Below are 12,499 nucleotides of genomic sequence, written 5' to 3' on the forward strand. Positions count from 1 at the left end.
CTCTGGTTGTTGAATGACAGTCAGTTTGTTCAGAATCTTAAATGTTCCTGCTGCTGCACTCTTCTGAACAGAGATATCTGATGATGTGCCTGTAATCTGCTGGTGCCAAGTATAAAACTGTCTGTCTGGAAGTCCCTCAGGATCTAAGACTTTTGGGACCTTCTCGACTACCTTCGTCTTGGGAACTTCTAATCGACCTCCTAGGACCTGGCGTCCATATATGTGGACGTCATATTTTGGGTTGTCTAGACCAAAATACAAAATCTTGCTCTATAAGGGCCTGACATCCACTTACGAGGACATTATACTGTAACTGTTCTATCAAATTTAAAGCAAGTCTCATTTTTCTCCAAAACAAAAATCAGGTAAAAAATTTTTTTTTTTTAAAATCACGTAATTCTTTGTTTTTACATTCATCAGGTTCCAATCAGCCCAAATAGCAAAATAGAAATTGAAAATGCATGCCATGAAAGAGTTTGGGTCTTAGTAGGTTAATATGCAGCACCAATGTTCCTCTATACAATTTCAGTGGAACCCCGACTTACGAATACCCCGTTTCACGAAAAAGTCAAGTTACAAAGGCACTGAACGGCAACATTTTTGACCGTGTTGCAGCAAAATGCCCGAGTAACGAAATCCGCTGGCTCTGATTGGCTGAGCCTACAATGCCCACAATTCCTTCCGAATCATGTGACAACCCCTTGGCTTCTGTACTTGAGCTTCGCTGTTCCACTTGAACGACGTTTTGTTGTTCTAGTTAGCAATTAGCCTATAGCCTGTCGTTCAGCATCGCCTCAGTCAAAAGGCGCGATGGGTGCTTCGACTTAGGAAAACTTTCGACTTACGAAAGACCCTCGGGAACGAATTAATTTCGTAAGTCGGGGTTCCACTGTAATTTTCTCAAGGGACTGCGTGAGAAACTGTGGCCATGTCCACATGCACACAGGTATTTTGGTAAATGTAGATACAAACATTTATATCCACATGTAAACTGAGTTTTGGATTAAAAATGAGGTGCTTCAATTGATGGAGAAGGAGCTGCCAGGGTAAAGATGTTCGAAAACACTATCCTGTGTTTAGACGTGGACAGGGAAAACTAAGATTTTGCCACACAATGTCAAAAGTGTGCACATTTACTTGTTTTGGTCAATTTGCACCATGTTTGTGAGCTGCTTTTGACAGTGTTTGGGTTTGGTTTTTGCATTTCGATGTGAACTGAGGTTTTTCAAAATAAACTCTGAAGAATCCCTGTGCATGTGTGGACATAGTCATAGGACTGTTGTCGAGAGCCATACCAATAAGCTTATAAAGATTGAGGTTCACTTTATACCAGCTTGGTATAACTTTTTTTCACATACGGTCAGGTAGGTTTGGATGGCTTTTATAAAGGATTTTTATCATCATTTAAACTATATAGTCATATCAAAAGAGACTTTTCACAGGACTGCATAAAGTTCTCTGAAAAACTTAAGTACCTTGAATAGGCATTAGACTAGACTGAGTAGCAGTTAATCAAAGGTCTTGCTAATCAAATGCACTTGATGTGACCACCATTGTAAGAGAAGATTTGACCCTTTGCTGATTGGGAGGATTTTTAGGTATGTGTGAACACTAAGCCGCAATCTTCCCAGGAGTGGACATTCTGGGAAGTTCACTCCAAGGTCAGATCATAGATTTGGTCAAACACTGGATGTCAGCGCAAACTCCATACCAGCTGCCAAATATGATAAGGGAAAGTTGATGGTCTGGGCTTTTCTTGCAGCTACAGAAGCCGACCACTTTATTAATTATATAATTTGTTCTCTGGATTTCTCTGGTGACAAATAGTTGACAGTTGCAGAAAGGAACTTAAGTCTTCTGTTTACACAATTCTTAATTCTTGGATGTATGTTTTTGAGAATTAGAAAATAGAGTAACATTACCACTACTTGCATGGAAATTTTCTCATCCTATGCAAGAAAATAGGTTTGCACAAAAAATACTGTCAGATTTAGGAGATAGATTTGTATTTCATGTGTATTCTGAAATATGAATCTACTTTATTCTTATCACATTGTGTATGTTAGTAATTCAGAATCATTCAGAATAAACAGCCTCCATACAATCTGCATGCTGCCCTTTTCTCTTTATAAGGAAACATGTTTTCCTCCAGGTAGACCAGTGAAAGTAGTGACCCTGTTGTAATAGGGAAGTCTGCATTTCTCTCATACAACACACAAGAAATAAGGAGATAGGATGGCTGTAAATGGAACAATAAGTATTGGGAGTGCAAACCTCTGCCAAGGCAGCTTACATCTGGGCAGTTTTTAATTCTTTTAGGGAATAGTATTGTCTTTTACATGCAGATCACGAACATTATTATGATTACTTAGAGGTGAGGCGAATAACACTGATAATCTCTTCATCATGAAACCCATTAGTGGTTGGGTATATATGAAGTTATGTATTTGCAGGGTGGCTGTAGATCAGGAGGTAGAGCAGGTCAGATGCTGATTGGAAGGTTGGTGATTCGATCGCTGGGTCCCCCAGTTTGCATGCCAAATATCCTTGGGCAAGATACTAATCCCGACTTGCTCTCCGATGCATCCATCGAAGTATGAATGCATATGAATGATAGTTAGAAAAGCACTTACCGTATAGATAATATTGCTTGTATGTATGGGGTAAATGCAGCGTGTTGTATAGAGCGCTTTGAGTACTCCAGGAGAGTAGGAAAGCGCTACATAAGAATGTGATGATGATGAGCCTATGATGAACTATAGGTTTACATTAGAAGGGCTCAAAGTCGTAACACACACACACAAAAAGAATTTATCTCACAGCATTAACAGAATGGGGCTCAGACCACATAAATCCCCTTTTAAAACCACAAAAGTCTTCAGATGATATTAGTTCACCATCCCCTCTAGAATGGTTAACACTTTGTTAACCACTTTGAGAACGGATGTAAAATGTGAAAAAAAATGTATCAGAACTAGAACAAAAGATAATTGGAATCTGCCTATGCTGCCACACAAGAACATGTAATCAACAACCTGAGAAAACGATAACTAGAATTAAATGAAATATTTAACCAGAGAACAAAATTTCTGATGCAAAGGTTGCGTTAGGACAACGTTGTATGTGGTACTAAATCTGGAAAATTCCTTACTAACCAGTTAAAGCTACATAAACAAAAAACAACAACATAAAATATATGGCTCTTAAAGTACCACCCATATGACCGACATTAAAGTAAAGTAAAATAAACAACTGTACTGCATTAAAACAGTCAAAGCAGTTGGGATATCCAGTCTTTAGGTGATGACGTCTGAACCCTGCTTTGGGCTCCAAACTACAGGGTGACCATTTATATGGATACAGCGTAATAACATGGGAATGGTTGGTGATATTAAAGTCCTGTTTGTGGCACATTAGTATATGTGAGGGGGCAAACTCCTCAAGATGGGCGGTGACCATGGTGGCCATTTAGAAGTCGGCCATCTTGGATACAACTTTTGTTTTCTCAATAGGAAGAGGGTCATGTGACACATCAAATCTATTGGTAATGTCACAAGAAAAACAATGGTGTGCTACAATGTAGCTGCCATCCCCAGTGTGTGAATGTGTGTATGACAGGTTGTGTAAAGCGCTTTGGGGTCCTTAGGGACTAGTAAAGCGCTATACAAATACAGGCCATTTACTTTGTCTTGTTTTGCCTTCTTGTGGTTTATCCATGTTTCCCCAGCCTGTCATGTCTGCTCTTTCCCTCGTGTTCCCTCGCTCCCTCTTGTCAGCCTCTGCTCCACTCCTGCATCATGCTTCCTGTTTTATTGTGAAGCTCTTGTGTTTTCATGTTCATTCTGTTCAGTCTTGCTTCCCCTGCCTCGTTATGGTTATTCGTGTCAGCTGCGTTCCTTGTGTGTCCTCACTTCCAGTATGGCAAAGCCATAATGGTCCACTCGGAAAAATAAATCAGTCTGGCATTTTTCTTGGCCATCAGACAATAATTGTGATTGTTACAGTGCTGGAGAGGCAAAAAATAAATTAAATTTAAAAAATAAAATTCATGGAACCACAAGTAAGGCCGCAGTCCGAGGGCAAAGTGCTCTAATGGGTGTCTAATGAGTGAGTAAGTGAGCAAATGGCTTGTTTGTGTGCAAGCCTGGGTGTGATGCTTGCTGGACCTTGGTCCCGTTGGGACATGGTCACCGCTCCACGTTGGACTCTTTTGCCCCTCCTTGGCTGCTTGTTGGTCCCAGGGTGCGTGGCTGGATGTACTGGTGTGGCCTCCTCCCTCGGTTACCCGTTACCGGTGTGAGCTGCAGCTTCCCACCTTTATTATGAATTCATTCTCACACAAACATACACTCACTTATTCTCTCACACGCACACACGGTAAGAAGATTGTTGATTTATGTATTTTTACATTTTTGTGATCCAAGGTTTTGTGTTCCAGGTGCTGTATGGTTTTTGGATTTTTGTCACTTACAGGTGCAGGAGTTAGCAATACTTTGTGCATTTCTATTTGTACTCCATCCTTTTAGTCTATCCCCCCATCTCCTCCTTTTTCTCTCTTGCCTGTCTTGCCTTAGACATCGTCATACTATATCACATATATTGTAATAACTGAAATAACACAAATAAAAATTAATAAATAAACAGATAAAATATTCACATGAACAAGAGGAGCCTATAGAGATTCTACATAGCTGTTCTTGCAAAAGAAAAATGTATTTGGCACCACAATGCATTCAGATCAAAATTCTGATTGCAAAAGCAGCCAGACAGGACATTAGTGCGCAGGGAGCCACCGACACAGTGCAGAGATGGTCGGAGGAGAGCGAGGAGGCTCTTAAGGATTGTTTTGAGTCGACTGTGTGGGAGGTGATCTGTGACGACCACGGAGAGGCCATCGACAGCCTTACTACATGCATTACTGACTATATTGATTTCTGTGTGGATAACACCGCACCTACTAGGACTGTGCGGTGTTTCTCCAACAACAAACCTTGGATTACCCCAGAAATTAAAGCTGTCCTGAAGCAGAAGAGGAGGGCCTTCAAATCTGGAGACAAAGAGGAGTTGAAAAGGGTGCAGAGAGAGCTGAGGGGACTGATAAGGAATGGGAAGGAGAGCTACAGGCAGAAGATGGAGAACCAGCTTCAGCAAAACAACGTTGGTGAAGTCTGGAGAGGCCTCAGAACCATCTCAGGCCACAAACAGCAGAACTCTCTGCCTGGGAGGGATGTGAGGTGGGCAAATGAACTGAATCATTTCTTCAACAGATTTGATTCATCCATGAGACAGTCTCCAACACCGGCTGCAGACTCACCCACCCCCACTACTGCTGCTCCACCTCTGACACCTCAGAGACTTTACACCTCCTCTAATCACCCTGTTTACTCCTCCCCACCCCCGACAACAGCATCCAATACACACTCAACACAAGGCTCCAGCCTGTCCCTCTCAACCACCCAGGTTAGGAGGGAACTGAGGAGGATTAAAGCCAAGAAGGCAGCGGGCCCAGATGGCATCAGCGCAAGGGTCGTCAGGTCCTGCGCAGACCAACTGTGTGGGGTGATGGAGCACCTCTTCAACCTGAGTCTGAGGCTGGGGAGAGTCCCACAGCTCTGGAAAACCTCCTGTGTTGTACCAGTGCCAAAGACTTCACGCCCCAAGGACCTCAAGGTTCTTTATTTGTCACATGCATGTCACAGTGAAATGTAGCCTGACACGCTCCTCGACATGTGCAAAAAATTGGGGGGGGGTAGAGGAAGAACATTTTATATATCTACATATATATATATATATATATCTATATATATATATATATATATATTAGGGGTGCAACGATACACAAAATTCACGGTTCGGTTCGGTTCGATACTTTGGTGTCACGGTTCGATATTTTTTCGATACAAAAAAATGTTCATGCCTTTTTAATTTGTCATTTATTAAAATTATAAATATATATTTTAACTCAAAAGTACAGTTTTTAAATTTAACCCTAACCCTTGTGCGTGTTTTTTATTTTGACAGCGAATGCGCACCTGCGGACCACTTATGTGCAGCCCTGGTTATTTAGCTCGTCATATTGCAGCCACAGAAATAATTTTGTCCATGAAACCATAAAGCTGCACTTTCTTTTTGCCTTATAGTCTGATTTGTCATAACTTCTCCGTTTTGTGGTAAGCTTTTCTTTGGCTGTCACTTCTTCACCCTGACCTGTCTTATTTGGCTCAGCAGAACTAAAATATATATCCTGCTGCTTTTACACACGGACTCACATAAGCTCAGCGATTCTCTGCGCGATCAACCTCTCACATGTTAAAGCTGCGGGAGATTTCACTTGTCATGTTTGCATAGTAAGCTAACGATTAATAAGACGATGTCAGAGGAATTGGTGCACAAATTATCATCACTCACAGATCAGTGCTGTCGCTCTCTATACACAGTTCGCACAATTGCAAAGTGAAAGCAAAAAAACAAGCGCAAATTCAAACGCGATTTCAATATGTCACATATTGACAGTGGCTCACCGATGCCAATGACATAATTACCCAGCTACATTTCTGAAAGAATGCAAAAGCATTGACATATATTTTTCCTTCCTACAATAGCCCGACGGGCAGGGCAGAGATAGATTTTGGTAGCCCGACTGAAAAAATCGCTAGCCCCAGGACGTCGGGCTAGCGATATTGCGAGCCCTGTATCTGATTGAGGAATCACTCATCTTTGGAAAAGAGAGTTTATTACAGAGAAATGTCTCTTTCCAAAATAAAAGCTATACTATCCGCTTCTTCTGGGCTATATTCTCAGCAGCATAAGGAGAATCATGTGCTAACAGCTGTCTAAATGACTCGGCTAAAGTTAGTAGCATGCTTGTTGTTTTTGTCTTTGCACTAGGATGATGTCGGCGTAAATGTGCAGTCATATTCGTTGTGTTCCCGCTAGTGCTTTCAGGTTGATCTCGTTGAAATGACCTTAACGCCACAACACGGCAAATCTCCGTTAACGAGCTACCGCCGATCGCCCCGTGCATGGGGCTAGACGGCCAACACGTTAACGAGCTAACTGCGCTAACACACTAGTTCCCACCCATGTAATTGAGCATTGCATGGCACATCCAACATACTGTTTTACTTTAGTCCATGACGCGCTTACCTTCAGGGTCATACGTCACATGAAAACCAAAATAATTCCAAACGCCAGATCTGAATGTTGTAAGGAGAGCTTAACTTCTGTCTCGCTAGCTTGCCCTGCGCTCTTCCTTCTGACTATGCTGTCTGTGTTGAGCGCTCAGTGGATCTGCGCTCGACAGTGCAGCCTAGGCCGAGTAGTCGAACGCAGATTCACTGAGCGCTCAACACAGACAGCATCGTCAGAAGGAAAGTTGATAAAATAAATTACAAATTTTGTATTGTTCGATACATATGCGTACTGAACCGAAAGCACTGTATCGAACGGTTCAATATCGATACGAATATCGTTGCACCCCTAATATATATATATATATATACATACATATAGTATATACACTGGGTGAATGTGCAGTAGTAGCAGCAAGCAGGTGAATTCTGTACATTAATATGAATAGACATCTGACTATTTTACAGGATAGACAATATAAACATATTTAAAATGAAAGGAATTGAAATGTACATTGTGCCTTGGTTTAGTGTCTGGAAGAGTCCTGTCTCAGTCAATTATAGATGATGTGAGAGGGCGGGTGTGTGTGTTTAGAGCACGGATGGCTTGGGGATAGAAGCTCCTCTTGAGTCTCTCTGTCCTTGCCCGGAAGATGCGGAACCTTCTACCAGATTGCAGAAGTTGGAACAGTTTGTTGCCAGGATGGGACGGGTCCTTCAGTATCTGCGCTGCTCTAGTCCGGCATCTCCTGGTGTAGGTGTCCTGAAGCGGGGGGAGAGCAATCCTGCAGCAGCGTTCTGCTGTACGGATCACTCTCTGGAGAGCTTTTTGGTCCTTCACACAGCTGTTCCCAAACCACGATGTCATGTTCTGTGTGAGGATGCTCTCCACAGCTACAGGCCAGTGGCTCTGACATCGGCCTGTAGCTGTTGAGGTACAGGCCGATGCACCTCAACAGAGGCTGTCTTAATTTTACAGTAAAGTTTCCTTGTAATCGTTGATTTTTAAAAAAGTTATGTTGTTCATTTTTCTCAAAACGTCTTGTTTAGAGCCTTCTCTATCCCAGCAAAGTTTGTCTGCATTTGTCATTATGATGAAATTAGCCTTTTGTCATATGTTCAGTGCAGTTTGCTGTGCCTTGGTGAGGCTTTGTTTTATTTTCAGTTGTCTTTTATGATTAAACAGATGTGAAATGCCTCTTTCTACTAATCAGCAATATGCGTCGAGGAGTTTCAGTGTTTGGGATGAATGATGCTAAATACAAAATTGAAAATAACTTGAAATAAATTGAAATAACTAAAATCACTCACTGATTGAAACCAACTTAAAACATGTAATTTAACTAAAATAAAAGAAGCATCTTTTTTTTAAAGGAAATAATCAGCTATTTATCCCATACAAGTGCAAACGCCATGGCCTCGCCGTCATGGCTGCATGCTGTTGCATAAAAGCTGTGCTTTTATTTGTTTAATAAAAGGCTTCCGGTCTCGGAAGCTCGCTATGCTAGCGCTAGCGCCTCACTTGACTTTATAGGGGTGTCTTATGGCAGGGCAGCAGTCGCCAGTCCTGAGAGTAAAACAGGTCGCGGAACTCTGTGGTCACTGTATAACTACGAACTTTTTTCGCGACTCCGTTAATGTTAAACTACATTAGGTTAGTAAATATAAACGGTGCTAAATTACTTAACCGCGGAGGACTGCCGGTATTGTTCCGTTGCTACAAGTTTGCTCAGTCCAGCAGCCGTTCAGAAGCGACCACACCCTCCTTGCTTCCTGATAGTACTGTAGTGGGAGCGCGCAGCTCTACTTTCAGTCGCTGGGAATAACGGCCACTTCTTGTTGCTGCGCTGTTTGGATTCGGTGTCGTGGACCTACAAAACAAGTGATTTATATGTTCAGAGAACACTGGCTGGTATGGATATGAAAAGTGAGCGCACACAGAGGATATGCGGGGCTACACACTCTCGAGTCCCGAGTTAAGACGCGGAGGAGGACGTGGAGGGCGGACTGACGGACGATGCATATGGAGTCGAGAGGACCGGAGCAGTCGCTATCTTATAACCCAGCGCTCGGATTGAAAAAGAAGAGGTTGAAAGTGGACTGAGAGGCTTCTTCTTCCTGGACAGTGGCATTTTCGGTGAATTTTACTCGGGAGGACCCGTGAAATGATGGTGTTGGAGGATAACTCCAGTCCTTCCACTGACCAGAACAGCTTGCCGGGTGGTTCCCCGATTGTAACCAGCATGAGAACGCCACACTCGGTGGGAACAAGTCGGCCAAGATCTCGGTGCTTTTTCTGGCTATTTGCTGTGACGCGAATGGCCACAAAATGATATCCTGAAGTTAAAAAACAGAGAGAGCGAGAAAGAGAGAAAACTCAAAAGGCACCCGTTCATTGCTGAGGTGACGTCTTCTTTGAAAGAAAAAAAAAAATTTGACGTTTGCTGATCAGCAGAGATTCACTTTGGGAATGTTCTTGATGACAAGGGGCTTGTCAGTGTGTACTTTCCCGTTTAGAAGGCACCTTGGTGGCACTGCTGTTTGTGTGTTTTGTTTGTATTTTTTAATTTAGAAGCCTGTGAATTCCTTTTCTCCACAACAATCTGGGACTATACTTAGAATAGTGACTATGTTGTTCAGGGCATTTAAGTTAACATTTCCAAATAAGAGCGTATATCTTGTTACACTGATTACTTTAAAGTTGTAGGGCTTTTTCTTGGGTGTTTTGTGTAATAGATTTACTAACAAACTACGGCAGATAATGCTGAGAATATATTCACATGTACTCCTATTCTTAAGGCTTTTATACAGACACATATGCGTTAACTATTTGGGGTAAATGTAGTAATTGAGTTTTTCTCTTTCCGCATGTTTACACTGAGCGTACGTGTCTTGTGTTTTAACATGTAATTTACAATTAATAACCTAAACTCTGAAGGAACTTAAGGAAGACTGTTTGGCCAGTTCTTATTTAAAAGTTTAGTTTTATTTGAGAAGTGTCTTAAACAGTAAAATGCATTGTAGCAGCAGAAAACGAGATATCTGAACCCTTATATAAGAGCCATTTGACCCTCTCCCCCTTCCTCTGACTCCCTTCATTATTATGGCTAGTGGTGGCTCTGGCAAATCAGCAAGTGAGGGATCAACCAGCACACCCGGTGGCAGTTTGCAGCAGAGGAAGCGGCTCTCCTTCATCTGTGACACATGTAAGGGCAAGATGCAGCTCGTGGCTGACCTCCTCCTGCTGTCCAGTGAGACCAGGCCTGTCATGACATCTGAAGGTGTGGCTGTGGCTGACACCTTCGACCAGTGCCGTGACACGGTCATTGCCCGCACTAAAGAGCTCTCCATTCTCACCCATGACATCCAGAGCCAGCTCAACATGGGTCGCTTCACGGAAGTAGGGGACCGCCTCCTGGAGATGACTAACCTTGTGGTGTCTTTGACTGAGTGCTCAGCTCATGCTGCCTACCTGGCATCTGTGGAGACGCCTGGCTCTCAACAATGCCTTCCGGGTCTGGTGGATCGCTACAAGGTGACCCGCTGTCGACATGAAGTAGAACAGAGCTGCAGCGTTTTCCGAGTCACTCACCTGCAAGACCTCACCCCACAGCTCCTCCTCGAGCTCTCTCAGAACATCTCCACCAACCTCAAGACTCTAACGGACATCTCATCACTGGCCAGCGAGAGGTCCAGGGATCGCTTTGCAAAAGAGCAGTTCAAGCTGAGCGTCAAGAGCATGAGCACAAGTGGCACGGCCTTCCTGGCGTGTGTGAAGGAGGTGAAAACCCAGCCCAGTGAGCTGACCAGGAATCGATGCATCCTCTTCAGTGCTGCTCTCGTCCAGGCTGTCGGCGCCCTTGTTGGGTTTGCTACAGAGCCACAGTTCCTGGGAAGAGCTGCGAGCATCTCTGCCGAAGGAAAGGGGGTGCAAACGGCAGTGTTAGGTGGGGCCATGAGTGTGGTTTCTGCCTGTGTCCTTCTCACTCAGGGCCTCAGGGATGTTGCCCAGCATCCCGAGAGCAGCTCCAAAATGGCAGACTACCGTGAGCGTCTGCGTAACTCGGCGTGCGCCGTGTCCGATGGTTGCACTCTGCTTACTCAGGCACTCAGAGAGCGCTCCTCTCCAAGGACTCTGCCACCAGTCAACTCCCATTCTGTGAATTAGTTTAGGAAGGGGCTATGTAGGTTCAGTGTCTTGTTTCATGTACCAAAGAGACTCACTTTGGGTTAATCCCTATTCATCAGGTGTAGAGTAACATCCGAAGAACACTGTGTGGGCCTGTTCTTGTGGTTAAAATTTGTGTGTAGAATGCAGAAAAGCACTAAAACAACCACTGCAGGGTTTTTGAGGTTGCGCTGGATGTAACTTAACTTAAACCATGCTCAAAACGGACCACTTCACCCACTCTGGGTATGAACTGGGCTCAGCAGACAATGTGCTTTCACCAACAGACAGCAGCTTTCAGACCTGAAAAGTTTACCTCAGTTTTCAGTTGCAGTGAAAACACCAGCCTCGATGATGGATGTAGCCTCGCAGTATGAACCTATAGTTGGCTGACCTGCTCCATTATATGGGCTTTGTGAGATTGGAAAGAGTGAGCCGAGTGTCAAGATGCTTTTATTTTTTTTTCAGTGTGTGTGAATTTTTTTAAAGCTGCTGTGAGTGTGTGCCCTAGGGTTTACACTATCTACCAGACTTCCCCATATTATTTTCAAGTGTTTTGACCATGCATGTAATGGAGTATTTATTTCATCTATTAAAAATGTTTCTTATATGCTGTTGTGGCTAAAATGTTTTTGAAAATCCGGCTATTCACTTAATCTAAAAAACCCAAACATCTTCGGTTACTTTTTTGTGCAAGCTATCTCTGTGAGAGCTGTAGACTGCAGCTTCTCAGTCTGTACATTATGATCTCCATTAGTGATGAAACAGGAGGCAAGAGCAAGCTAGTATGTACTTTGAGACTGACATGCTGCTTACCCGAGGGTAAAGCTGACCATGGCTACACTCAAGGTAGATCGTTTTTAATCACTAAGATGAAACATTCACCCTTTGACTGCATTAATGAATGAAAGCAGGTTTAATATGTGAAAGACAGATAAACTGACTTAAGTAATTGTGTAATATTATCTGTGTGAGACTGCAAACTAACTTTAATGCTATTTCAGCATCTTTCTTAAAAAACATTAGACATATTTTCTATTGATGAACAAACATTCATGAATTCATTAGTACCTGTTCTATTTTAGGCCTTTTGGTGTCTGTAATGAACATTCATGAATGTTTCATTTAGCCTGAATTGAACAGTTTGTGTGTTTGTTGCTGCTTTTTGAAAGCATCAATGACAAATGTTCACTCACTCATC

General features: G+C 42.9%; 1 protein-coding gene across 1 annotated transcript; it reads left to right on the forward strand.

Moving 5' to 3' along the window:
• Positions 1–8,623: 8,623 nt before the first annotated feature.
• On the forward strand, positions 8,624–11,908 carry tlnrd1 (talin rod domain containing 1). Its single transcript, XM_085463694.1, has one exon. The coding sequence runs from the start codon at positions 10,234–10,236 to the stop codon at positions 11,296–11,298; it is 1,065 nt and encodes a 354-aa protein (XP_085319820.1). The 5' UTR covers positions 8,624–10,233; the 3' UTR covers positions 11,299–11,908.
• Positions 11,909–12,499: the final 591 nt, after the last annotated feature.

The sequence above is a fragment of the Copadichromis virginalis genome, linkage group LG1, assembly GCF_057382275.1.
Source record: "Copadichromis virginalis isolate Kocher_CV1m ecotype Utaka linkage group LG1, C_Virginalis_male_GT1.1, whole genome shotgun sequence".
Lineage (NCBI taxonomy): Eukaryota > Metazoa > Chordata > Actinopteri > Cichliformes > Cichlidae > Copadichromis > Copadichromis virginalis.

What these genes read in the sequence shown, in the direction of transcription:
- tlnrd1 (XM_085463694.1), top strand. Translation starts at nt 10,234, where the DNA reads ATGGCTAGTGGTGGCTCTGGCAAATCAGCAAGTGAGGGATCAACCAGC.